This window comes from Vicugna pacos, chromosome 21, assembly GCF_048564905.1.
Source record: "Vicugna pacos chromosome 21, VicPac4, whole genome shotgun sequence".
Taxonomy (NCBI): Eukaryota; Metazoa; Chordata; class Mammalia; order Artiodactyla; family Camelidae; genus Vicugna; species Vicugna pacos.
In genome coordinates, this window is record NC_133007.1 from 30,422,707 (window position 1) to 30,450,485 (window position 27,779).

At 57.5% G+C, this 27,779-nt stretch overlaps 1 protein-coding gene and 1 long non-coding RNA gene across 5 annotated transcripts; one reads left to right on the top strand and one right to left on the bottom strand.

Moving 5' to 3' along the window:
- Positions 1 to 1,135: 1,135 nt before the first annotated feature.
- On the bottom strand, positions 1,136 to 26,740 carry C21H16orf74 (chromosome 21 C16orf74 homolog). Of its 3 annotated transcripts, none has more exons than XM_072946753.1 (6): positions 26,532 to 26,740; positions 18,278 to 18,322; positions 10,397 to 10,546; positions 9,896 to 10,004; positions 4,057 to 4,197; positions 1,136 to 1,674 (listed from the first exon to the last, which is right to left on the bottom strand). In XM_072946753.1, the coding sequence occupies exons 4-6, from the start codon at positions 9,918 to 9,920 to the stop codon at positions 1,616 to 1,618; spliced, it is 225 nt and encodes a 74-aa protein (XP_072802854.1). In that variant the 5' UTR covers positions 9,921 to 10,004; positions 10,397 to 10,546; positions 18,278 to 18,322; positions 26,532 to 26,740; the 3' UTR covers positions 1,136 to 1,615. The 3 variants fall into 3 exon arrangements, with proteins under 3 accessions (XP_072802854.1, XP_072802855.1, XP_072802853.1); XM_072946754.1 differs by having other exon boundaries at positions 10,393 to 10,546; XM_072946752.1 differs by lacking the exons at positions 9,896 to 10,004; positions 10,397 to 10,546.
- On the top strand, positions 7,623 to 11,970 carry LOC140688137 (uncharacterized). Of its 2 annotated transcripts, none has more exons than XR_012062905.1 (2): positions 7,623 to 9,670; positions 9,961 to 11,970. It is a non-coding gene; the product is annotated as an uncharacterized lncRNA (long non-coding RNA). The 2 variants fall into 2 exon arrangements; XR_012062906.1 differs by having other exon boundaries at positions 11,045 to 11,970.
- Positions 26,741 to 27,779: the final 1,039 nt, after the last annotated feature.

Consider the following 27,779-nt stretch of genomic DNA (forward strand, 5'->3'; position numbering starts at 1 on the left):
GCTGGGACCTGCAGGTCTTGCACCCACAGAGCAGGCCCTGACCGTGTCAGCGGGCCGGGGTGCGCCCGTGTCTCCTCCGCAAGCCCACTGTCCACGCGCGGCCCGGCAGGAAGTGCTGGGGGTCCCAGGGCGGCCCTTGGCCAGCAATCAGTGGAGGTGACGTGCGCAGACCCCTTCCTCCCCTCGGGCAGCGGGAGCGCGGACGGACGGGAGCCCCACACTCCCTCCTTCCTGTGTCCCCCGAGCTCTGGGCTTTGCCCTCTGCTCCTGGGCGGCGACCTCTCGGCCCTTGGAATATCCCGCCTGACAGGAGTGCCTTTGTTTGCCTGGGGCCTCAGCCACATGGGACAGTCTGAACAGTGTGCTCTGTGGTGGGCCTGGGTCCCGCAGCATCAGCCTGACCTCTGGGGGGGCTGGAGACTGAAGCCACCGCACGTCTCCGTGGCCAACCCCCAGTGAAAATGAGCTCGGTGAGCGTCCCGGAGGGGTGACCCCCACGTGTGCTGCCTGCATGCCTTTGCCAACACTCACGCCTGCTGCCGCCTCTCAGTCTGCATCTTTTCACTGTCATAAACCATAAACTCCACTATAAACTTTGAGTTCTGTGAGTCCCTCTAGTGAATCACTGGGCCCGAGAGGGGCCTTGGGGCCCCGATCCCAACCCCGTGTACCCTAGGATCACCTCCCAGATACATTTCTTGCTTGCGAAGTCACGGCTCAGGCCTGCTTCAGGAAGAACGCTGAGTGGGCAAACCAGGACCAGGAGAAACAGCGGAAAATAAGCAGAAACACAGGTGCACGATCCGAGCAGTCCATGAGGAGAGGGCGACACCAGCAAGTTCATAAAAACCCCACCACCTCCCATCCTAGAGACGCGGCATCGCCAGGATGCTGCAGCTGTGTGCAGGCATGGCGGGGCTGGAACTCGAACGAGGTCCATGTGACTTCAGAGCCCGTGCCCTTGGCCACACACACCCAGGCCTCCTGGGCCATCGGCAAATTGAGGCGCCAAGACCGTCCAAAGGCCCATCACCAGCCGGACCGGACCCTCCGGGACAAGCGATTCTCAGAAACCTACCTTTGCACCTGGGTGCGCGCCACCTCCGCTGCCCCCCCAAGGAGCAGGGGCCACTGCTCGTGGCACGGGGTCTTTATTTATAATAATGCAAAAAGGAAATTATAAATCACTTTTGGACTGTTTCTCTGTCTGTAAGACAACTTGTGAAAAATGGAACCCGTCCTTTGTAAGAAGTTCTTGTGTGTGCTGACCTCCTGGGCAGCCGCCTGCATGGCCCAGGGCACTGGGCGTCTGTGTTTGTCCAGAAGAGCGCCTCTCCCTGGCACCCTGATGGCAGTCACCGTGACCCCGGGGGTCAGCAAGCACGTGTAGGCGTTAGAGTCCGGCCCACTCAGTGGGGCCTGGGAAACATTGTTCTGGAAGCGGGCAGGGCTGACTCCTCGTGCATCTTGCCACTCCTCTCTGGTCAAGTGCCGGAATCGCTCTGTTCTCCCATCTGGCTACTCAGCGCATCCGTCCCAGGCCCCCGGACACGTGAAGTAAGGCGCAGCCAGAGCAGGAGCCGGTGCGGATGAATCCCCAACCCACGCATCCTCCTCAGGCCTCAGGGTCTATTTCTCCATCCTCCGGGCACGACCCCGTCTCATCCAGCCACACTAGGAGCAGAGGGAGAATCAACATCTGGATGGACCCCCCACCACATCCAGGCCCCCTTCCCGGGAGCTCCAGGGCCGCTGCCCCTGGGCTCCCTGCCTTACAGCACAGCCTCGAGCCCTGCCACATACAGGCAGCGATGTTGGCAGATTCTGAGAGGGGACCCCAACGACACTGGGTCTCACGGGACGTCCCACCCATCCTCTGCCCACACCCAGTGCCGAGCCCCCCAGATCTCTGGCTGAAGTCTCTGGGATTGTTGCCCACCCACCCGGCGTCCCACCCTGGCTCAGCCTCTTCTGAGTGCCATCCTGGAGATGCCATCAAGCCCCAGGCTGGACAGAAGGTCAACACATCCACCTCCCATTCTAGATGGGAAGTGGAGGCCCAGAGATGGGGAGACCTGCTTCTGGTCAGCAGGGTGGTCTGGGCAGGCCTCTCCCCAGGCCCTCGCTGTCAGGGGACCCCCAGGTATCTGATCATCACTCGGAGCCCACAGCCCGGGAGGAAGCACCGTCCTGGTCTGGGGGTCTTTGCTTCTCCCCTAAGTATCTCTGGTGAGAAGACCAACAACACAGGAACCGTGCTGGGTGGGAAGCCAGGCCCTCCTTGTCTCGCATCCTCATGGCCTCTCTGGGGCACTGTCGCTCTCTGTGCGACGGCGGGGGGGGGGGCGCTGGGGCTCAGGGAGGCAAAGCTCTCTGCTCACAGCCACGTGCTGCTGCCTGGTGGGGCCAGGGTCCCAGGTCAGGGCTCCCGACTCTACGGCCTGTGCCCTTTCTCCTGCACCCCTTTCTAAACGGGGAAGAGCAGAGCGTCAGACTTGAGCTCTGCCACCGACAGGACAGGAGGGCACCCCGTGCCGATCCCCCTGCACCAACCTACCCCAGGACCACTTACGCGTAAAGGGGTTTAGGCGTCTCCGTGGGCACCGAGGGCCTCCAGGCTCTCACCCCACAGACCTTGTAGAGTAACCATGAGCCCCCTCTACACTCACTCTGGCCCTGGTGCAGGGAAGGTGGTCATGATCCCGTTTTACAGATGAGGCCACTGAGGCTCAGAGAGGAAAGGGAGCTTAGTGGCAGAGCCAAGAGCCCGGGCCTCTGCTGCCTGTGCTGAGCTCTCCCATTAGACACTGAAACAAGAGTCCAGCTCTTCTCCCACCTTGCTATGTGACCTTGGCTGAGTCTCTGCCCCTCTCTGGACCTGTTTCCCTATCTGTAGAGAGAATGGTGATCCTCACAGCCCATAGGGTTGGAATGAGAATTAAGTAAGACTTGTGAAAAGCATTTAGCCCAGTGCCTGGCACTTGACAAGGTGACACAGGAATGTGACCCACGGCAATCAGTCACCACTGAGCAAGGCCCAGCCCCAGAACCTGCAGGGGGCCCGGCCCAGAGCCCATGGCTTCCTCCAGGTCACTCACCCTGGTGGGCATCCAAACTGAGAACTTCTGCAAAAGCCCACCCGAGTTCCCCACCAGACTCCCACGAGCCCCACGTCAGCCCTGTCGGCCGTGGCCCCTGCACAGGCCAGGCTGGGCTCACACCACGACAGTCAGCGGCTGGACAATGGCACACTGAGAGGGCGCCTAGCCTGGGGTCTGGAGGGCAAGTTCCAGATCACAGCACCTGGGCCTGAATCTCAGCTTACCAGCTGTGCAGCGAATGTCTCAACCTCCCTGAACCTCAGTTTACCCATCTATAAACCGGGATGAAAACTGGACCTAACTCAGTTACTGCGAGGCCTCAAGAGAAAAATACACTTACTGCTACCATAATCACTACTTATTACTATTACAATCACTGCTCTCACTAACACCAGCAGCCGCAGCACACAGCACAGGTCCCGCTCAGTAAATCTGCTCATGAATGAAAGCAACCTGAAGCCCCGGCTCCACCGGTGTCCACAGAGGGGCCAGTGGGGCCTCCCCTCTCACCCACTCCCTGGGAACAATCCCAACTCCTCTCTTCTCCCTGCAGCGAGCTGCACCTGCCAGGCCCGGAGACCGGCCCTAGGCGGGGCGTAGGTGAGTTTCCAAGCCCGTCTTGTCCAGCTGAACCACTGCGGCCAGTGACGTGGCGCCCCAGGCCCCCGGCTGCAGGGTGAGGGGCGCCCATCAGTCACCTCAGCGGCCACCCAGCCCCAGCCATCACTCGGCCGGCTGCCGGCGGGGGCCGTCTGGCTAATTACTCAGCAGGCCACGTCTTGCTGAGGCTGGTGCCACAGCGAGGCCTACGGGTTAAGTGTATGCAGATCCCAGTATAAATTTTTAATAAACTGGAGGTGGGGCAGACATGCAGTCCAGATGCGGCCCGTGTGAGCTGTGCCCAGCCAGACCCCAGACCCGAGCTGGCCTGGCGGCGGGGCGGGGGGGGCCTTACCTGCCCTCCGGGAGTCCCTGGGCAGCATCATGCCCGTGGGCGTTGGCGGGGTGATGATGATGTTAGGTACATCCAGGTGCTTGTCGCTCAGGACGGGGGCCTCGTCGTGGCTGCCGCTGCTGCTGACACACATTTTTAAGCCTGAGAGGGCAGGTCGTGGGACACACATGTACACACGTGACAGAGACAAGCATCAGTGGCCGCTGGGAACTGCCCGCCACCACCTGCCGCCTCCCGCCACCAGCAACGTGGGACCTGAAGGCTCCACGTCCCCACTTCGCAGGGGTGGAAAACCAAGTCTCAGGAGGGCGAAGTGATCCACCCCAGCTCGCCTAAGTCTCTTTCCTCTGCTTTGTTCACTCACGTCACCTCCATGTGTGACACACAGTAGGTAACTCAAAACAGGACTCAGAGTGGATGAAAGAGACAGGGCCGGAAACGGAACGCGGGCCCGGGTGACTCGGAGCCGCGCGGGGAGCTGGCGCCCACCACTTATTTTCTGGGAGAGGCCGTGTGAGATCAGTGTTGCTTAGTCCTTAAGTGTTGGGCTGAATTCGCCGGAGAAACTGCCTGGACCTGGAATTTTCTCTGTGCAAAGACTTTGGATTACAAATTTGGTTTCTTTAATAGAGATGGGGATTTTCTGTTTCCACTCGTGTCCTTTTTGCTAAGCTGTACTTATCAAGGAATTTGTCTGCTTCAAGATGCTGAATTCGCTGTCCTATGTCTCCCACGAACTCAGGGCAGGTAACCTGGCCAGCCCAGTTTTGATCTCCGGCTGACATAAAAGTACTCGCACCATCTCCTCCGTGGACCCCTTCTTCCACTCTTCCCGTGTGTCAGTGCCACCACCATCTGCCAGAAACCACAGCCTCGGCCACAATTCTTTCCTGTCCTCCTCACCCTCCAGCCAATTTGATCAACCACCAAGCCGGCAGATCCCACCACTGTGGTATCTGTGACATCCTTCCTCTTTCCTCTGGCCCCCAGCTAGCCTCTGCTCCCAGCTTATCCCTCATCCACCCACTCTCCAAATGACAACCAGAAGCTGCAAATCTGATCACACCTTGTACCTGCTTAGAACATTCACTGGCTCCTGACAGCTAACTACAAGCAGCATTTTCCAAAGTGTGTTCCCTGGAACACTGGCCTCCTCAGGCTCCTTCAGGAAGGGGACTCCATGATCAAATGAGTTTGGGAACCCCATATATTTGACTATTGGCTAAATCCCACCTACTGTATTCTTCTCTTGGAGATCCTCATGCATGTTCGAGAATTAAAGGCTCTGAGAAGTCCTGCAGTAAGGAAGCTGCTTTAATTGTGCTTAACCCTAGGCTTCCTGAACTTAAATAACCTCAAGTCTGTTTTTGGAGGAACACCTGTTAACAGCTCACAAAACCCTGATCATAACTAAAGTCAGCCTCAGCCCAGCTTTCAGCCTTCACGATCTGGCCCAAACTCATTTTGAAGCCTCACTCCCTGCCACCTGCCCACACTCCCCAAACTACTCACAGATCTCCAAGTGCCCTGGGCCCCCCAGACCTCTCATGCTTTTGCACGGGCTGCTCCTCCTGCCTGGAACGCTCCTTCCAGCTTTGTCAGGGTGGTGAGCTCCTACTTATCCTTCAAAACCCACTAAGGCTGCTGCCAACTTGATCGAAGGCAGTGGTTTTTACACCTTCTTTAAAGCAGTAGAACCATTTCTTCCTGCCATCTTACACAGAAACCCGGAATGTAAAGCAAATAAAAAAAAGCCACTGGGAGGAAGCCATCGTTATCCCCGTAACAGTCGGCATTTAACGATCATCTGACGCGTGCTAGACACGGGGTGCCCCCAAGGCACTTCCTCCTTCAGTCTTCACGGCTGCCCTGTGAGGTGCGAACTCACAGATGTGGCGACTGGGACCAGAGAGGGCAAGAACTTGCGCAGAGTTGAACAGCTAGTGTGTGGCGGATGCAGAATCTGAACCCAAACCCGAGTCTGTCTGACCAAAAGCTGGTGCTTCTTGCAACCACGACCCTGTAACAGAGCCGGGAGCCTTTCTGCAAAGGCCGAACAGTAAATATGTTTGACTTTGGGGGCTGTGCAGTCTCTGCTGGGACTTCTCACCTTTGCCCTTGAGCGCAGAAGCAGCCACAGACAATATGTAAATGAGGTGGGGCTGTGCCAATAAAACTTTATTTACAAAAAAACAGGAGGGGCAGCTAGACTTGGCCCATGGGCTAGGGTCTGCCAATCCCTGCTCTATAACACCCAGGAGTTGGAGAGTTTGGATCAGGGACATGCCTGGTGCTCTAACAGGTAACAGTGGAACCTGGAAAGCCTGAGGCCCCTTAATGCCAAAAGCAAACCCCACATCCAAACTCGGCTGCAGGGGGGTGACAGGCAGTGGGCTTGAGCAAGTGAATGGAACGAATGGAATGAATGAATTCCTGGGAAGCACCTGCCCAACGAGCCGGGGGGGGGGGGGGCCAAGAGGGTGCTCAACTCTTGCTAGTTTCCTCTAGAATCATCCATAAAGCGCGTCTCAGAGCACCAGCCACAAAAGCCAGCTCTGATTACCGTTATCTGTGACAGGGAGCGTTCCCCGCTCTGTCTCCCAGGCCCCTTCCTTGTTGAATTTTCCCAAGTCCTAAAATAAATGCTAACAGAGAGAAGCCACTCTCCTCCCAGGGCCCACATCTGTATTTTAACCTGTTCTGGGAGCTCCGTAGCAAAGCCCACATTCTTAATCGGGAAGCATCAGGTCACTCGGTGGGCCCTGGAGAGATATTGGAGGTAGAGAAGAGGGAGGGGAGGGGAAGAGGGGGGAGGAGGGAGGTGGGGGAGGGGAAGAGGGGGAGGGGAGCGGAAGGGGGAGGAGGAAGGGGAGGGGAAGAGGGGGGAGGAGGGAGGTGGGGAGGGGAAGAGGGGGAGGGGAGCGGAAGAGGGGGAGGAGGGAGGTGGGGGAGAGAGGGGAGGAGGAGGACAGGGGAGGAAGTGGGGGGAGGACGAGGAAGAGAAGGGAGGAGAGGTGGGAAAGAAGGAGGCTGGGACCCCAGCCCCTCTCAATCCTCATGGGCGGCCCAGCCTCAGAGCAGAGGTGGCTGAGCAGGAGGAGGAAACAGCTCTCAGGAGATAAAGCTGACTCTGGGGATTAAAAACAAATGCCAACCCTGCCCCAGACAAGAAGTTCATTTGTGCTAAAGCCGGAATTGTTATTTGTTAATTATGTGCTGGTCTCGGGCCATTAAGGGCCCATTTCCTAAGGGGAAGGGCTTGGCTGGGATTCCAGGGGGCCAGGCCCTGAGGAGGGAGGAGGCCGGCAGTGAATCCCAGATCCTCAGAGCTATCGGAGACAATGCAACGAGGAGCTTGCACAGGAAGCTTCTGGGCTGGTGGCTGTCACCGGTCCTGACCAGGCCCCTGCTCTGGGGCACACACGGTTCTCCGTGCTGGAGACAGAGCCGGCTGGGCCAGAAAGCCTGGCCTCCTGGACCTGGCCTTCCTGTGACTGGAACACAGCGGCTTTGTGACATAAGGTCAGGCGGAATCCCTCTGAAACCTGGTTCTGCCCTTGCCTGGCTCCAAGGCAGTGGTTTTCCACTGTGGCTGCCTCCTACAACCACGTAGGAAGTTGAAAAAATATACTAAGCTGGGGGGACCCTGCTCCCAGGGGGCCTGATTTCACTGCTCTACACGGGCCACCAGGACTTCAACAGGCTCCGACGGGAGCCTAACAACCGGGGCTGGAAACCCAGAGCGAGGGTGCCTGGGAACACGAGGCCGTCCTCTCCCAGCTGCAGCATCCCCGGCTGGGAAAGTGGAGCTATGACACCAACCTTCTAGGAACGCAACACTGGGCGTGGGGCGAGTGGCTGCCCAGCGTGTGAGAAGTGGCCAAGGCGAGCCAGCTGGCTGGGGCCCTGGGGGGTAAATACTGGGACGGGTGAGGGTTGCTGCCACCTCCCAGAGACCAGCCGCCCCTTCTGAAGCATCCCCCGTGCCGGGCTTTGGGCTGAGTGTGCCATTCCCCCTATAGCATTAATCCTCACTCCATCCCTCAGGGCAGATGCTGGGGCCATGGCCACTCTCCAGTGAGAAAACTGAAGCTCAGAGAAGGGAGGTGACGTGTCTGAGGACATGCAGAGGCCAGGTGGTTCAGGGCCTGAGCACCCACATCACCTCTTCTGGGATCAGCCACACCACTTCTCATCTTTGAGAAGCTCTCTGTTCGGGACGCCCTAGGCTCGGAGGACAAGGCACCATTCCTGGCCCCTAGGCCACCCAGAGGCCACAGCCTTGCAGGGCTGGAGCCAAGAGCAGGTGCAGCCCCTCTGCAGGCATCGTGGCTTAAGGGCGCCCTCTGCTGGTTATTTCCAAAATGGCGCTCGATCAGCACCCTGGTGCCAGCTCAGAGACCACGTCCTGGGGACCACATCCACTCTCCCCCACAGCATCATCACACACAGTGGTCCTGCTGAGCCCACAGTACAGTGGGAGGCCAGAATGTACTCCTGGGCTTCAATGCAGCCAGGGCCTTCTTTCCTCACCTGCAAAGTGGGGTACTTAATAGTCCCCACCTCCAGGGGGCTCTGAGAGCATGAAGAAGAGCCAAGGGGTCTGACTGCTATTTCCATTTAGCCGGTGAGGAAACCACAGAGCCAGCCTTGCCGTGCACGATCCACGTGAGCCATTATTAATAGCATGAGAGCCTAACCTTAGCACCTAGTCACTGACTCAGCCAATACTGAGCACCTACTGGGTGTCGCCCCCCACCACCCCAGTGCAGGTCAGGGATCTCGTCTCACCCCTGCAGCCACACAGCTGGCATCAGGCTCAATGCTGTTTGTGGGGTGACTCTGACAAGATATTCCTGGGTCTAACTTAACACTCGGAGACCCTTTTCCTCACTGAGTTGGCATGGCCACGGGCTCGGGAAGGAAGAAAAACCAAGTCAACTCCCCACCGTCCTGCTGCCCTGCTGACTTTGCCCCGCTGGCTTGCACAGTGAGGGGATGCCCCCTTCCCTTGCTGCGTGGGGATAAACTCCTCAGCACAGAGCTGGGCCCAGGGGAGGTGCTCAGTCAACAGGCATCTGTTGTGCACCTACTGTGCGCTGGGCATTGTTCCAGGTGCTGGGGACACAGCAGAGCACAACACAGTCTCAGCAGATGTTTCTCTGCTCCCACCCCCACTGCCTTCCTCCACCTTTTGCTTCAGGCCCCAGCAGCAAACTGGGACCCTGATCTCAGAGGAGGCCAGAAAAATTAATAGGGAGGGTCTCCTATGATCCAAGCCATTGTTGGGAGGGGCCCCTGCTGCTGAGCTGGGAGGCCAGTGCTCATGGGAGCCTGGGGGCTGCGTGAGCACTTCGCAGGGATTCATCATTTGGTCCTCCCAGTGAGGCTGGCAATGTGAGAAGCCCATCTTTCAGATGGACACGCTGAGGCACAAAGAAATCTCAGGGGATGTGATGCAAAGCCTGCCCTCCTGGGGGCCAGGAAGCAAAAGACACTTTCCAGAGCCTGGGCCAGTGATTGGAGGAAGAAGGAGCAGGACCTGGGGAGTCAGCAAAGGCTTCCCCAAGGGAAGAGATGGGAGCGGCAGGAGAGACGTGGAGAGGGCACTCAGGTCAGTGGCAGCATGCACAAAGGCCCTGGGGCTGGGTGGAGGCTGGGGCTGGCACTAATTCCTCCGAGATGATGGAGTGTCTGGATTGAGTGCAGGTCTTTCAAAGCAACAAACTGACAAATGCCTCTGAGGGTTCCAGATGCACATCATCTTTTTTTTTTAATTCCAATTAAGGGAAAAGCCTTGCATTATTACAAATGAGGCCAGGGTGGGAGGGGGTTTTACCTTTTCCAAGCAGCCGGGGCCCCATGGAGATGGCAGTGGATGTTTTAAATCTCTTTTTAATTAAGGAAAAAGCCCCAGCTTGCGTCAGGGATGAGCTGCTGGAGAGAACCTGGGAGGAGGAGCCAGAGAGAGAGAGATGCTTCAGGCCCAGCAAGGTGGGGAAAGCGTTCGCCTCCCTGGGCTGCAATTGCTTTCCTGCCTCCGCCTGGACTCGGGCAGTCCCTCCCTCCCCGCCAGCCCTTTTTGGTTCTGGCAGATGGTCCTCACTCCTCCCAGCACCAGCCCCTCTGGAAGGCTACTCGGGGTCTCGGCCACTCAGGGTGAGGGCTCAGATGGGCCAGATCCGGCTCCATCACCTCTCCACTGTGTGCTGGGCCAAGCGGGCCTCCTCCTGGCCCTCAGTCTACCTGTCTCTAAAATGGACTCGGGGATAGACCTGCCCTCAGAGGATGACTGTGAGACCTGAAGTCAAAGAAAATCCGCAAAGCACTTGGCACCTGCCTGGCCGGTGGGAAAAGTGCGATGAGCGCAGCTCAGGGTCCTCAGCCTTCGTGCTGCTGGCGTTTGGGGCTGGGTTATTCCTGGCGGCGGGGCCGTCCCAGGCACTGGAGGGCGCTGAGCGGCATGCCCGGCCTCAAGATGCTGTAGTTCCTGTCATTTGTGACAAAAAAATGTCTCCAGACATTGGCAAGGGTCCCCTGGGGGCAGGGTTGCCAGGTAAGATGCAAGACAAACACTTTTTTAGTATAAGTATATCCCAGGCAATATGGGGAACATACTTATCCTTGACAATGAGTTCATGTTTATCTGAAATTCCAATGTAACTGGGCAGCCTGTTTTACAGTATTTTTTCCTCCGAAATCTGGCAACTCTATCTAGTGGGGGGCAAGACCCCCCCCGAGCTGAGAACCATGGACATAGCCGTTAGTGACTGAGACCCTGTCTGGGCATTCAGAGCAGGTGCCTGGGAGCTGCTGGTCTCCTCTGTCCCGAGTGGCCCCCTGCACACCTACATGGCTGGAGCCACGGGTAGGGGCTTTGGGATGGCCTGGGCCAGAGGGACTGGCCTCCCCAGTCTGCCCTTTGCCAGCTGTGTGAGCTGAGCAAGCTGCTGACCCTCTCTGAGCCTTTGTTTCCTTGGCTGCAAAGGAGCTACGTGTGGTTGGCCCCCTGCCAGAAGAAAGATGTGTAAGGACACGGGACATCAGGCGGCAGGTGTCCGGGGCAGCACGGCCAGTAGCAGGTGTTCAGTGGGGCCATATCGCTATTGCTGCTGTTAGCAGTCACTACTGCTATGAACAGAACATCACTGTCACTACTGTGCAACTAAGCAAGTAGATTCCAGTTAGCCCCAGAGGAAGGAGGTGAGTGGTGCTGTCCTGGGGGGTGCCTGGATCCCGGGGACAGGGGCGTGTCCACCCAGCTGTGGGTGGCAGAGGCCTGAGAGCGGTGCAGCCAGACAGCAGAGCGGACCAGAGACTGGGCGGTAACAACGACTGCTTCCAAGCAGGTGGCTGGGAGAGACGAGAGTGCAGGCTGACTTTTTACTACAGATCCTTCTGCACATTTTACGTTCTGTACCCTGAAGGTGGTTTACACAGTCAAAAAAATAACTAAAAAGAGAAATAAAACATTTTCTGAGGAGATGTTGACACAGACGGATTTAGGAGGTGGAATGGGGAAAAGTGGAAGGTAGGGCACTCCTACTGCAGGAGAGGTTTGATCAAGGTGAGGAGGTGAGACAGTAACAAGCAGTGAGAGGGCCGCGGGAGAATTCAGAGCATAGGCCTGGAGAGACAGGAAAGGGATGGGAACACCACCAGGAACACGCCTTCTCCCTGAACCACTCAGGACCGCCACCCAGGGTGTGGTCGCGGGAGCCCAGGGAAGCCGGGAGTCCAGCCCACAGAGTCCTGAGGAACGGGATCAAGCCAGCCTCCCCAGGCCAGAGACACGGGCAGCTGGGAGAGACCCAAGTCCACCTGAGTTCTGCTCTCACCTCACTCCCCAGCCACCCCGCTCCTCTTCACTTGGAGACAGCCATGATTACCATGTTCTTGTATTTCCTTCTGGAATATTCTGTGTATATATGTGTACATACGATCACAGGAATATTCCTGTTCTGTTTCCAACACCAGCGGCAGCATCAGGGCCCCTGTTCTGCACCGTGCTCTCTTCCCTTCCCTGCCCGTGTTGGAAATGGCTCCCTACGCGTTCAGTGGAGCTGCTGGTCCTTTTTCACAGCTGTAGACTACTGCCTTGCACCACTCACCCCTCTGACCCTCGAGTGGGAAGCCCACGGCTGGGCTATCAGAGCGTGTCACCTGGAGCTAAGGCTGGCTGTGGTGGGTGGCTGTGACTGGGGTCTCTGGCTTAACGGTCAGGGGTCCACAGGGCCAGGCCTGGTCTGCATCTTCGGCCTGAGTACATTCTGGGCTGTGCAGCCCAGACCCGCCCTCCTGGGCCAGGCTAGTCTCCAGCGGCCCAGAGCGCTGCCCACTGATGGCTCACAGCTAAGCCCCTCCCAGGACCTACCCTCCGCCCAAGAAAGCTGTTCACCAAGCTGGGTGGGCCTGCAGTGGGACAAGCAAGAAGCTTAGGGGGCACTACTTCCTGAGGCACTTACTCTCAAGACCAGACCCGTGCCTCACTCTCCTTGCCCTGGTCTCAGCCCTACCCTTCCAGGGACAGCTCTCCCCATGTCCGGGAGATGCCAGGTAAGGGGCCTGCCCCCTGGACCAGGACAGCTCTGCAGGGTCATCTCAGCTCCTGAGCTCCTGGGACTGGTGGAGGTCCAGCTACAACCACACAGAAGCCCAACCCCACCCGTGAGAGCCCGGCTGCCCACCGCCCATGTGGGCATGATGCCACGAGCGCTCCCCAGGCCACGGTCTGTCCTGCCACCTGGGACAGACTGAGGACAGCTACCTGTTTGTGTGCGGGACTCTTGGCTGAGTCAGTGACCACGGGGTGGGCGCCAGGACTATCACTTCAGCCATGGAGGGCCTGGCTCACGGGCATAAATACAACTTCAAAGACATTTCAAAAGCGAGGAGAGTGGGTGGGCACATCTTAGCAATAACCACGGCCCCCAGTGGCCACTTCTGCGTGCACACCACGCCCCAGGCCCTGTACCCCGCTCCCGACGCGCACCCTCCCATCCCAACAGCAGCCTTGGCCCAGCAGCGCTAACTGAGCCTGTTCCACAGTTAAAAACAAAAAGCACCGATTCAGGCAGGTGCAGGCTCCAATCCAGGGATCTTTCTAGAAACTTCTGAACAGATCTTGGCCCAGGAGACAGGGGCTCGCTGAAGCAGATGGGGCTTAGCTTGACCTCGCCCCTGCCCCCACCTCCCCCTGCCGCCCGGGAGAGCTTGCAGCCCCCCAGGCTCTCTGCAGGGATTTAGCCCCTTGTCAGGCTTAAGCTAAACCCAGCACCTGCTGTCCTCCCGAAGGAGGGAGGGAGGGCCTCAAGTCTCCCAGCAGGTGGGAGAGGAGTCGTGGTCCCTAACCACGGCACACACAGGATTAACCTCCCTTTCCTCTCACTCTCAGGCTCCGCGGGGTCAGGAATCATGCTGCCCTGCTGGTCCCAAGCTGGCAGTGAGGTGAGGGACCCTCCCCTCCCCAGGATCTCCATGGGCAGGAAGCCCCTGCCCGTTCCACGGATGGGCACACTAAGGCTCAGTAAATTAAGAAATTTGTCTTTGGTCCCACCATGGGACCTTCCCTTCAAATGCATGAAACCCCTAAGGTATGCTCAAAATGTATTAGCCAAATGAACACCTTTGCCCCTCCCTTCTGTGGGGGCCTCCCATCACGCTGGTGTAAACCCCAGTTCCCTGTCCCGCATCTGGCCCCTGCAGTTCTCACCTGGACCCATCTGCAGGATCCTGTCTCCATGGTGATGCTGGAATTGGCAGGGGCTGGAGCTAGCATCCTCTGGGGACTCCCAGAGACCACACCAGGGCCCTGAGGTGGCTGCAGTGGGAAAGCTCACACCTCCAGCTGAACTTTCCCCTGCTAGGGTCCCCACACGGCTGGGGCTGCCTCCGGATGGGCAAGGCACCAAGGGCCAGGAAACCCAGGGCACCGTCTCTAGTGCTCATCATTCTTGAAACTTGGCCCAGGAGATGGTGCCACTCATCACTCCATTTCACAGACGGGTTTGGGCAGGGAAGTGATCCTGCACAAGGTTGTAGTTGGTTAGGGGCTGAACTGGTATTTGAACCCGGATCTCTAATTCCAGAGCTACTTCACTAGTGGTTCTCAACCTTGAGCCCCAGAATCCCCCAAAGGGGATTTCTTAAAAACCCCCAGAGTTTCTGACTCAGCAGGTCTGGGTGGGTCCCGAGAATTCTCAGTATCTGTCTGGTTCTCAGGTAATGTGGAGGCTGCAGGTCCGGGGACCCCTGCCCACTGAGAACCACACAGCCCCACCGTGCTGTTCCCTGGGCAGGGCCACCACTGCTAACAGGGACAGAAAGTGCTCACGAATCAGGGAGACCATGTGCCCTCCCTGCCGTGCACCGAGCCAAGGCCCTCCTGACCGGCAGTGGGGCATGGAGCCAGTGGGCGCTCCCTGCGCCTCGGTCTCCGCTCCTGTGAAGTTACCTCCGCTGCCCAGCTTTCGTGAGGATGAGATGAGTGACTCAGGGGATGTGGCTTAGGGAGCAGGGCCTGGATCACAGGGACGCCAGCACACGCCCACCTTCACACGGGAAGGCATGAGGGAGATGCTCTCTGGACAGTGGACAGTCCCACAGGTCACAGCTGCTACTGCCAGGCCCGTGAGCGCAAGGACCCCACTTAAAGTGCACCCCTGTGCCCACCCTCCCTTGGAACCAGAAACAAAAGGGTTTCAGCACAGCTGTGGTCCTCCCCCCAGTGTTACACTGTCGTGATTTCCCGCCTGGGGCTGACACTGCACTGGCAGACAGGCAGCAGGAGAGAGAGGAGCCTTCTCATCTCACGCGCAGGAGGCTCCGAGGTGAAGGGACTTCACCTTAAGCCCCCCCCAAGTCCACATCCACCCGGAACTTCAAAATATGGCCTCATTTGGAAATAAGGTCTTTGCAGATATAATGAGCTAAGGATCCTGGGATGTGATCACCCTGGATTTAAGATGGGCTCTAAGTCCAAAGACTGGCATCTTCAGAAGACAAAGGAGACTGCTATGTCTTCCTGGAGCCACAGGAGCTGGAAGAGGCGGGGGTGGGGGCCCTCCCCGTGGGGGCCCTCCCCAAGAGCTCCCAGAGGGAGCCTGGCCCTGCTGACAATCTGATTCCAGACTTCTGGCCTCTAGAATGGAGAGAAAAAAGATTTCCGTGGTTTTAAGCCCCCCAGTTTGTGATCATTTGATACAGTGGCCCCAGGAAACTAAAACACCATCTTACAGGTTAATGGGAAGACTTTAAGAGATCACATAAACCAAGCTCCTGGCTACCGCGGTTACTTCAAAGGTTGAATTAAAATGTTTTCCTCTAAAGAGGCCACACCAGCGGTGACAGGAGCGAGGCCTCTGGGATCGCCCTGCCTGGGTTCACACCCATCCTGAGTCCCAGTTGTGTGGCCCCAGGCAACTGCACTGCCTCTCTGTGCCTCAGCCTCCTCCTCTGGAAACCAGGAACCCCCAAAGCACCCACTTCATGGTGGGAGGAGGGATGGATGAGTGGACCAGCTCAGAATGCCCGAAACCAGGCCTGGCCCAGGTGAACTCCCCAGTGAGAGTTCACCACCTGTCCTTATTATTGGACCAGGTCATTCCGATTTCTGGAATTTATCCCAAAGAAATAATTTTTAAAAATCAGAAAGCAAAGATGTTCGAAATGGCAGTATCCACAAAAGCTCCATGTGGTGAACAGTCCAAAGCCCGACTCTTGGCGGAACGGAATAGAGGCCTTAAGGAACCGAGGAGGGGCTTCTGCCCGGAGACGTGCAGCGCTCGCACCCTCACGCTAAATACAAAAAAACACAAGGCAGCGCACAGAACTGCACCGCCCAGCGCCGACAGGTGAAAGCACCGGGCAGCGAGGGACGGGACGTGGACAGTGACCATCACGGGGCGCAGCGGTCCATCCCTCCACCACTTCCCGTCTGTGGCAAATCCCGAAAAAACAAGGCTCAGCAGAGGAGGATGCAGGACCTCTGGGCTGGTGGGCCTGAGTCCTCCCGGCTAAGCACAGGGAGAGCAGTGAGGGGTTCTGTGCCCCCGCCCCCCACCCATGCCCTGAGTCACACCCAAGCCTGTGCTGACTTCATCCCCTCCAGAGACCAAGGCTGGGGTGGCTGGGGGTGGGAGAGGGCGGTGGGCCGACCCCAGAAAGCCAGCAATAAAAAATGCATGCGCTCCCTGGCTAGGTGCCTCAGGCCCCACACCCAACCCAGCACTCAGCTCCTCCAGGGCCTGAAGGTGGTCGTTCTAAAAGCTCCCAGCCCAGCAGCACTCAGCCTGCTGCCTGGGCATCAGTCCTGCAGGTGTGGGGGCAGGGGCGGGGCACGGAGGTCTCCCAGGGACTCTCAGCACCTACAGCTCCTGGGTCTCCTCCCCTGGCCGAGCCCTCAGTCTTGAAAGGGAAGGAAAGTGGCCCAACGGGTCCCTCCAGGATCTTGGTTTGTTAAAGACGTCCTGACACAACAGCCAAATGTGGAAGCAGCCCAGTGTCGGTTGAGGGGTAAATGGATAGACCAAATGTGGTCTACATGCACGGTGGAATACTATTCAGCCATGAAAAGGAAGGGTAGTCTAACAGATAAACAGCAAGGTCCTACTGTAGAGCACAAGGAACTATATTCACTGCCTCATAATAGCCTATAATAAAGAAGAATCTGAAAAATAATAGATATATATATGTATAAGTGAATCACGTTGCTGTACACCAGAAATTAACATAGTGAACCAACTATACTTCAATAAAATACCTCAAGAAAATAAAAGAAGGAAGACTATTCTGACACCTGCTACAACATGGACGAACCTTGAGAACATTACACTGAGTAAGTCAGACACAAAAGGACAGAAGCCATTATAATTCCACTTATACGAGGCACCCAGAGGAGGCAAATTCAGAGACAGAAAGTGGGTGGTGGGTGTCAGGACCAGGGGAGGAGAAGGCTGAGTGAGCGTCTACTGGGGACAGAGTTTCAGTCAGAGAAGATGGAAAAGTTTTGGAGACGGATGGTGGTGATGGTTACACAACAATGTGAATGTACTTAATGCCACTGGATTGTACACTTAAAATGGTCAAGATGACAAATTTTACATTATGTCTGCTTTATTACAACTAAAAACCAAAAAAAAAAAAAAAGCTTGTCCTGAATGCCTATTCTGTAGGGAGATTCTACAGCAAAGTCTAAGGGAAGTCAGTCCTTGAGCTAAGGGAAGGTCTGGGGCTCTGGACCCAACCACAGGCCCCTAACCCTCCTGGACGCCCACCTGCTCAACAAACACCTCCTCCCACTCCTCCAGGGGAACCACTGCTTCCCACCCTGGAGGAGCTGTCCATCAAGACGCCCCACCCCCTCTGAGGGCCAACCAGACTCTCTCCTGGCGTTCCCTCATCCTGGCGAGGGGACCTGAAGGCTGGTCCCTCATCCCAGGTACCTCCTGACTGCCTGTGGCAGAGGGATGGAGTTGGGGCCGGCCTGAGACAGGCAGGTGGGGAGTCAGAGCTGGGGGGCACGCTGCACGTGGGCGAGGGTTAACAGGGCGACTCCCAGATTCCAGGCTGGGGAGATGCTGGGTGGGAGCATTTGTCACTGAATGATGGGCTTGGAGGGCGAGGGGTCTGTGCGGGCCATCTTGGTCTAGGATGTCCCCAGGTCTTCAGATGCTGGACAGAAAGGTCCGGAGCACAAGACAGAGGTCAGGGCTACCTCGGCCACCACCTACAGCACCCTCAGTGACTCTGTGTCCTTGTGGAACTCTCTCCCAGTGGCCTTCCCTTCTCCCAGTCCTCCTTCCCCAGCACCCGGCAGGCAGGCAGGACTGCCTGCCTTGGTGATAGCAGGCCCTCGGGGCGGAGAGCGAACACTTCCGTGTGTGCCTGGAACCTTCCTCCGCAGCCTCTCACCCCCTTACTCTGCACAGCCTGGGAGCAATCCCTCCGCAGGGGAAACCGAGGTGTGAGGGGCGTGGTGACGTTCCCCCATCACCCGACTCCAGTGAAAGGGAAACCCTGGAGGAATGCTCAGTCAGAACACGCACTTACACACAGCCTACTGTATACAGGTGCTGCCTTCAGTGGTGGTCTCCTCTCCCCACCCTGAGGCAGCAACACTGGGGACTCTGGGTCTCCCCTGACTCCTGCCTCCCTCCCTCCCTCCCCTCCACGCCCCTGCCCCACCCCCCACAAGAGCTGGAGGGGAAGAGCCAGCGCTTACCTTTCAGGCAGGTCAGCTTAAGCCCCATGTCGGTGCCTCTGCAGTCTGCGGAGAGAGGAGAGGCTTGTTTTGTATGGGCCGCACACGGCCAGGCCCCCACCGCCGGACTGAGGGGTGCACAACAGGAAGTAGTGGCGGAGAGAAACCGCGACCTGATGGCGCCCACTGACTACATCTGGGCTGAATTTGCTCACAGACAGGTGTGTGCTGATAGAAAACACTTTCAGGCACCTCCTCAAAGCTGAACATATCGGAGGAGGCCCAGTGCGGCGGCCAAGCCAGTGAAGTTACAGGTGATGGCTTGGCCAGGGCCGATGAGGCAGAACCAGGACCACCTGCCTTTCTTTCAGGGAAAAGAGGACCCTTGGGCGGGCTGTGGAGGGGCCCTGAGCCCTTATGATGGGCACACCTTCTGTTATAATGCTGTCCCTCTTCCAAAATGCAGGCTCTTTGGAGATCTAACACAGGAAGGGAACCCAGCCCCTGGTCCATGGGTGTTAAAGTGTTCCCAGGCAGCGTTCCCATGCTCTTCCTGCAAGGTGATGGCTCCTGCACACTGAGTTGCTGACGTATAAAACAGGCGGCCCCTGAGGGCACGCCTGACTCTCCATCCTCAGTTACAGTGCTAGGAGGTGCTATCACCGTCCCCACTTTACAGAGGAGGAAATCAAAGCTCAGAGGGTGGTGGCAGCTGCCTGAGGCCACCCAGCTGACTACAAGGAATGGAGCTGGGATTCCAACCCAGGACTGCCCTGACCCCTGGCTGCGGCCCACCCCAGAGGCTCTGCAGGCCCTTATTTCCACCTCGGAGGGTCCTTGGGTCTCTGAGAGGCTGCGGGCAGGGATCCCCTCACTCCTGAGAGAACCAGTGTGCCAGGCTGGTGGGTGAGGGGGTGGGGACAGCCACAGGCAGCACCCCCAGACCTCTGACGTGGGTGTGATGGAATGGGAGCCCCACCCTTGCAAGTTTTTTCATCCTGCATGGAGGCTGGGATCTAAGGCAGGTCAATACTGGGAGACACAAGCGCCCCGATGGCCAACTCTGGTTTGCCAAGGGACCTCGGATGCCCCCCGCTCCTGCCTTCTCTGCCTCTGCCATTCCTTGGGCACAGACCTCCCAGCCCCCATCCCTACTTCCCTTAATACACTTCTTGCACACCTCCTATGCTGGCATCTGGTCCCAGAAGACCCAACACAGGTGGGTATAGGGCCAAATGGGGCCCTGTGCCTGATACAGGCTGTTCAGATGAGGGGGGGGGCAGCTGACAGAGGTGTGGTGAGCCCAGGGGGAGCCGACTGAGGTCAGGAGGACAGAGCAGGGTTCCTGCCCCAGCCTGGGAGGCCTAAGGACCATGTCCCTGAAGACAGGCAGGTGTGGACCAAGTAGGAAACAGCCTCCCAGGTCTCAGGAACAGAATGTACACAAGAGGGGCGTGGCCCACGGGAGGAACCAGGGGGTGGGCAGTCCAGGCAGCAAGAGCCACAGAAGGGTCAGAACTGAGCTGGACAGAGCCTGGTTCCGCAGTTGAGAAGCTACTCTGAGCGCACACAGGAGCGTCTTTATTCCAGAGGGGCCCATGCGGGCCGGGGCTCCCCAGGCCCTCACTGCCAGCAGCCACAGCACCCCCAGGAGCCGCAGCACCCCCAGTGCAGCACCCAGGCACACCTGGCTGCACTGAGCCAGGCTAGACATTTAACAAAGCCCCTGGAGATCCACGTGCTGGTCAAAGTGGGAGCAGCTCTGCTCTGGGCCGGAAACTAGGAGCCTGGGCACCTGAAGAAAAAAAACTGACGCCCGGGCCCCTCCCCTAGAGATTCCGGGTAACTGGCCTGGGGTGCGGCCTGGCACTGGGATTTTCAAAAGCCCCTGGGGAGGGGATTCTAATGTTCTAATGTGCACGATGAGATGCCAGGGAAAGTGTGTCCTCCCTCAGGGGAAAGGTGGGGAATGCTGGCGCTGCAGAAAGAGAGCCCCAGACCAGGCCTGGGGGAGTAATGGGCGCCTCTCCTGAGCATCCGTGTGTGCCCAGCAGCCTTCTGAGCTCCTTCACAGAGACTCACGATCACTTAATCCCTACAACAGCCCGTTGAGACTGGACCATTCTATCCCCACTTTGCTGATGGGAAAACGGGCACCAAGAAGTCAGTTAACCAGCAAAAATGTCCTATGGGCAGCAGGTGGTGAGGTCAGGATTCGAAGCCCATGTTTCCAACCTCAGCTTAGCTCTCTCTCTCTCCCTGACCCTGCCCGACCCCACCCAGCCTGGGTCTCCTGCCAAGGGGTCTAGAGCTCAGAGGTCAGGACCATCAACAGATAAAACCCAGGACCCGATGGCCACCCTTAACATCACAACCGTACAGACGCTGCGTGTAGTGCACTCTGAGTTTACAGTTTGCTCTCTTCCATTTGGTCCTGGGTAAGTGTTGGTCACAGCCCACCCAATAGATTTTACGACATCCCACCCCACGGTTTGTAAAACGATTTATGCTAAAGTCCTCACTGACGATGATGTGATGAAGGACTCTGCTGTACAATACTCCAGAAAAACAACAGTGAGGGGGAGGGCACAGGGTGCTGTCCACTGCTGCAGCTGGGAGATGGAAGTTCATCACATACTTTTGTGTCAGTTGGAAAAACAATAAAATGGTCAAAAGAAAGACAACTGTCTAGGAGGTGACAGTAGGGGGCCAATGTCGAGTTTTCTAATTTTGATCATTGGGCTGGATTTTTGTAAGAGAGGGTCCTCAGTTTTAGGAAACACACTGAAGTGTTTGTGGCCAAGGGCCATCATTTCTGCAACTTAATCCTCAAAGAGCTCAGCCAGGGATCATTAACACGCGAGCAGGCAGACAAAGAAAACAACTGCGGGGGAAGCTTCACGTCTGGTGGAGGATGCTCGTCGCATCTCCTGCTCTGCAGCCTTCCTGCAAGCTCAAAACTATTTCAGGAGGAGAACTCAAAGGAGGAAAGAAAAGCGGAGGGTCCCTCTGCCTCTGCTTGGCGCCGCCGCCCCCCAGCGGCACCCAGGCTGCGGCTTGCTCTCCTGCAACCTCTCCCACGGGGCTGGAGGGGCGGCCGGGACAGGGCTCTGGCTCGGGGGAGGCTCTGTGTTACACTGTGCCTGGAGCAGCACCTCCCAGAAAATTGTCCCAAATGCATTAGGTTTTGCCCCCAAAGCTGCCTAGTGACTTAAGAAAAAAAGCTATCTCAAAACACTCAGGGAAAGAAGGAAGTCCATAAAGCAGGAGGACCTAGGAGTGGCTACGGTGTGGATCAGGGGACACCGGGGGGCAGGGTCAGGCAGACTCCGCATTTAGAGGTCACGTCTACGTGGAGTGCTTCCATTTCAGGTTTCTAAATCTCCTGAATGGAGCTTTCACAAATTGACTTTTCTTATCCCAGTGCCTGTTGCTGTAACTCCTCACAAGCACAGAAGGAAGGCGGTGGGCGTGGGAGTGGCTGGGAGGAACCGGGGGTCTACAGGAGCTGTGTGACCTTAGGCCAGTCACTGCCCTCTCTGAGTCTGAGATGCTGATGCTCTGCCCCCAGGCTCCGTGTCCTACCCTGTAAAACAGGCGTCCTGACCCAGCCTCCAGGACAGGGCCTAGGAGAGTCGTCACTAGCATCACCTCACTATCAGCATCCTAATGTCATGATTCAGTGCTCCTCTGCCGGTGCTGTCCTGTCGTCCCTGATTCCGAGGTGCGGCCTCTTGTAGCAGGAGGAAGCGCTCCCAGGGGCAATTTATGTAGGATTGTGGACAGAGCCCCGCCCACTACACTCCCTCCATGAACAGGGCTGCGAGAGGAGGGTACTGGGCCAGGGCCAGCCCCCTGCAGAGACGACAGATGCTTTAACGGGAGAAGCCCCTCCTGTAAACGGGATGAGATGTCTGGGAAGGAGGTGTGAAAGCGTGATTCTCCCTCTGTCCAAGTGGAAGCCAGACGCCTAACTGTGGGGACAGAGGTGACTACCCCCTGAACTTCAGTGGCACCACCATGACAGTAACAGCTGACAGATACCGAGTGAATGCTTTCAAGAGGTGGAGTCCTGGCTGAGTTCCTCACAGAAATGTAAGCCTGACCCTAACTCCACCCTCCGAGATACCATGATCATCACCCCTGCCTTACAGATGAGGGAACGGGGCTCGGAGCGGTCCAGCAGCCAGTGAGCAGCGGCTCTGGGAGACCGAGCCCCCAAACCCTCCACCGCTCAGTGCTCCAGCATTCCACATGCACAGGTCTCTACTGTCTGAATTTGTTACCAAGATACACATGTTTACAATTAGAAAATAAAGATTTAATGGGAGGAAAGAAAACTTAATGAGAGGGCCCCCTTAGCTTGGCAAGATGCTGGGAAAGCAGTGGGGCCCAAGAGAACCGTGTGTTTAGGTATAAATGTTCTCTTTCTTTCACACATTTGCAGGGGGTGAGAATTTCTCTTTCCTATTGAATCGGGCTCTGTTTACGTCCCCTTCAAAACATCAGATTGTTAATTATTTGCACAACAGCTTGAAGGAGAACAGGTTCTTTCTTGTACCCGGTAAAAAAAAACCCTCCCCACCGCCAAATGGCCACTTTGACAGGCTCCTCTCGGTCCTGGGCAGAGATAAACCGGTACTTCCTCCTGCAGGGGTCTGCCCCTCCCCCAAGCCGGCTAAATAAATGTAGAGCTGCTTGCACACCACACAGCCTCTCTATAGCCCCGAGCATCTCCAGGGAAAAGGACCTGCAGGGCCAGGCTGTCTGTTACAGCCTGTATAGATGCCTTGAAGGTAAGAGCCGCCAGCCCCCAGCCCGCGGCAGTGAGTGCTTACCAGCTCTCTCCCCCATCCCCCGCAGGCCTGCCACGTGAAGAGAACAGCCAACTTACGTGCTCTTTGCACAAAGTAAAAAGTAATTAAGATGGAGCCATGCGTGTGGGAGACACAAGAACCACTCAGGGCCAGAAGGGACCCTGCTTTTAGAACTCTGGCTCCAACGTTGGCCAGTTCCCTGCAGTTTCTATTTTTGGGGCTCCTGGAGGTTGGGCTCTAGAGCATGGATTGAACCCTTCCTGGAATGAATCACACAGACCTGGAACTGGAAGTGGTTGCCATATAAAACACGGGATGCCCCTACAGCATGGGACATACACTAAAAATCACCCACCGCTGATCTGCACTTCAAATTGAACTGGGCACCCTGTATTTTGCTCTGCTAACCCTGGTGACCCTACCCAGACGAGGGGTTCCCAGATGAGACCATGGAGGCCTAGAGAGGGAAAGCGAGGGAAAGGCAGAGTCAGGTGAGAGATCTGATCCTGGTCTCTGCAGAATCACCCCCCAGATGAAATCAGAATAGCCCCGTGGAGGTCGTGACTCAACACGGGGGCACGGAGCCTCACATCCTTAACAAAGACCCCACCTGAGGACCAAGGAGAGGGCGGGGTGAAGAGTCACAGCTGAGGAGTGTGACAGTGTGCCCGGTGGGTGGACCCACCGGACTAAATGGAATCAGCTCCCACACCCAGCTGGGGGACTCTGGGCAAGCTCTCTGTGCCTGTTTCCTCACAGCAAACACCGGGAAGGTGGTACTGGCAGAACGGCCAGTCGGGCCTCCCAGCAGGCACACGGCACGTTTTGGTTTTCTTCCTTTTTTTTCTTTCTTTCCTTCTTTCTTTCTTTCTTTTTTTTTTGTAGAGGGGAGAGGTAAATAGATTAATTTGCTCATTTTTAGAGGAGGTACTGAAGATTGAACCCAGAACCTCATGCATGGTAAACACGCACTCTACCACTTGAGCTATACCCTCCCCCATTTCCCTTTTTTTTTTTTTTAAACGCACTTTCTTTTTGCCATGGGATCAGAATCCCTACAATAACAGCCAAAGGGACTGTGCTGGGAACAGATGCTACAAGCGTTAACTCGCCTCCCATCCTGGTACAGAGTGCAAACCCCAGCGTCTCCCTGGCTTTAGCCTACAGACCTGCAGGAGGCTGCTTGGGGAGGCCCCGCAATTGAATGGCCCACAGCGGCCCAACAGGAAGAGAAAGAGGGTGTGGGTGGGGTGGGGCAAGGTGCCCACCCAAATCCCCACCTGCTTTGCTGTCACTGGGCAGGGTCTTGGGCCACCTGGCATCTAGCTGTGGCCTTCCACTGGGTCTTGGGCCACCTGGCGTCTAGCTGTGGCCTTCTACTGTTTAGCCATGTAAGCCTGAGCAAAATACTTGCCCAGTGCCCCTCTGGGCCTCTGTGAGATCCAGTGCAACACTCACGGTTTGTGCAACTTTCCATATGTTATAGGTCCATAAAAACGTTTTTCAGAGTTTTGTTCTGTTTTTTTAATGGTGGTACTGGGGACGGAACCCAGGACCTCATGTATGCTAAGCATGTGCTTTACCACTGAGCTATACCCTCCCTCCCCCAAAAATGTTAATTTAAAAATAAAGGGGTATTCTATTGGAAGTTGGGTTAATGGTTAATTAATCATGGGGTTAATTAGGAAACATGTCATTGTTTTTACAGCACCCTTGAAGTTAGGAGCCACAAACTACCAGCCCTTAGCAGTGAGGGCTTGCCAGCTCCAACCAACCCCCCACTCCCCCACCCCGCCCTGACAGGTTTGCAACGCAAAGAGAAAAGACAACTTGTTCTCTGCACCAAACAAAAAGTGTGGCACTGTCTGTGGGAGACCCAGCACCACCCCCTGGCTCCCAGGAGAGACTGTAGCTGCAACGGCCGAGAGGGAATTCTGGGGGAATTTCTGTTTCTTGATCTGAGTGTGCACTTTCAATGTGTGCCTATTCTTGTGTGTATATCTTAACAGTATTTTCATGGGAGGATGCGTGTACTTGGCGTACCTCCTACACTATGAGGGCTAGAGGTTCAAGGCCAGGCCTTGCCACGTACCCGTCCTGTGACCTGGGATCAGTCACTGTATCTTTACAAGTCTCTGTGCCCTCATCTGTAAAATGGGGATAACAACAATGTTTGGTCAGAGAAGGAAAACAGAAAACGCAGGTGATGGGCACCAGCGTTCAGTGCAACAAACGTTAGGTATCGCTGTCTTTCCGTGTCCACTGAGGGGAAGTTCTCATTCAAGTCTCCAGGGGTGATCTAAACCTTGGGCTCAGGGCCCACTGAGAGCGCCCCATTGGCAAGAGAAAGGCTTCCAGGGAGAGGAGATTAAACTGGCAGAGCTTTCAGTCTCCTTGGGCCTAGCAGGGGGATTAAGTGTTTCCATAAATACACTGCCTCCCTCCCATCCAGGGTGGGGACCCAGAACCCAAGGTGGGTGTGGTCTGGACAGGTAAGGAAGTGCTTTGTGGAGTTAGCCCAGCCTGGGAGGTGGGCTCCGCAAGCACCTCTGGGGGCTGTGCAGGAAAGGCCAGAGCCTGCCAATCCAGAGAGTGTGCCTCTCTGAGCCTCAGTTTCCTCATCTGTAAGATGGGGTGTTTGTTCCACAAAGACTGCTGTATCAGAGAAGTTCCTCCACCAGGCTGCTTTCCACTCCCCTCCTCCCTCTTTCTCAGTGAGGCAGAGGTAGCTCAGCCTGTACAGACTTCTCTGATTCCATCGCGGCCTAACAGCCGGGGGGCACTGAGGGAAGTCCCCACGGCCCTACCCCTGCCCACCAGCCTGGCCCCCTGGGGCGGCGGGTCCCACTTTGCCATGAGTGCCTATCCCCGGTTCCGCTGAGCTCAGCCGGCTGAGAGAAGTCGCGAGCGCGTTCACACTGGTCGCCCTTTGCGGTTGCAAACCCGCTTTGATGCCCTGGGAGCGAAGGGGGCCCCTAAGTGAGGCGGTTCATAAATAATACATTCTGAAATACTCGATAGAGGGGAAATGGTTCCTCTCGAGGCCTCCTGCCCCCACCCCCCGGCCGGGCTGCTTTCCAGCTTTCAGGAATGGCGGTCTAGTCCATTCCCCAGGAACTCGTGACAGCGCGGGGCGCAGGTGGAGAGTAGGGGGCCAGGGCGTTCCACGCGCGGGGACCACTCCGCCCCCCGCCCAGTGTAAGTTGTAACCCGGCCACAGAGGGCCTAAGTTTCCCCAAATCCGCGTCTCCGCAGAAAAGTCTGCAAAAGTTGAGGGGACGCCCGAGCCCGCGAGGGTCCCGCACCGCTCCCCGGGGCGCCCCTCCCGCCGCGGGAGCTGGCGGGGCGTGGACGCTGCTCCGCGGGGCTGCGGCTCTCAGCAAGAGCGCCGTCTTCTAGAAGGGGTGGGGTGGGCAACGTCGTGCCAGGCACCCGGGCGCGCGGCGCGGGGCACTCACCGCTTCCTGATGGGCTCACTGCGGGGCCCGCCCGGGCGCTGGTGGAGGCGGCGGCCGGGCTCGAGGAGCCGCGGCGACGAGCCTGCAAGAGAGAGCAGCGGGGGTCATGGCCCGGGCCGGGCAGTGCGCGGGGATTCCCGCTCCTCCGCGGCCGGCCTCCGGGCCGCAGCCGCCGCCGCCGCCGCGCGCACGCCTCCCCCCGCCCGGTCCCCGGGGGGCGGAGCTGACAGCAGCCCCGCCCCGCCCTCGGGCGCAGGATCGCACCGGTCGGGCGCGGGGGCGGAGGGGGGCGGAGCGGGGCGGGCCCGCCACCTCCCTGGGGAGCAGCGAGGGGCGCGCCCAGCGCCCGGCCTCCGGCTTCTTGGAGTACCCCTGCCCTCTTTAGTTTCCTCTCGCCGGCCGGGACGCGGGGTGCGGGGAGGGGTGAGGTTGAGGTGGCGGGTGAGTTTGAGGGGTGAAAGCCGGGGCAAGTTTGCGCCGCGGCCGGGGAGGTGGGGGGGGGCTCTCCACAGCGCGCCCCTCCCCAAGGCTGCGTACCAGGCTCCGGCCGTGCACCCCTGGGTGGTAGAAGGTGGGCCTCGGGGGTTCCCCCATACCAGATGGCCGTGCTTGAGAGGGCCCCACCTCCAGGCTGCAGAAAGGGGAGGGGAGAAGTGAAAGGCTCCACCATATCGCCACCCCCCCCCCCCCCCGCCCTGGGCCCCTGGGGACACGTTAGCAACGCGCAGCCTCCCCCACCAACCCCATTTAGTCGCAGGCTTGTGGGGCTTCAGATGGCCTGGTGGTAGACTCTGGCCCTCTGGCTCTGCACACATGCTTTTGCCCCCTACTTCTGGGGGTGAACCAGACGGTGCGGCCCAGCTTGGGGTGTTAGGACTTGCCCCCTGGCTGCGGGCTGGCTTCAGGTTTTGAGGACGTCCAGCTGATAGTAATTCCCTGGTTCCCGACTGTGTGGGTGCAGAGACCTTTTATCCAAATGGGTTCCTGAGGAGGCCTCCCACGGAGAGGAGGCCTTTGCAGGCACCTACCCAGCTTGCCAGGAATAACAAAGCCATCCCCTACCAAGTGCTTTTCATGTCATTGTCACAAGCCTGTCACACCAGCTCCATCTTACCAGTCCAAGGTCACCACACCCTGTGTCTGTGTCCTTCTGGAGGCTTAGGAAGGGAAACTGAGTCTCAGAGCAACACAATGACACTCCTTTGGGCAGCACAGGAAAGAATCAGGTTGCAGGTAATAGAGTCAGCA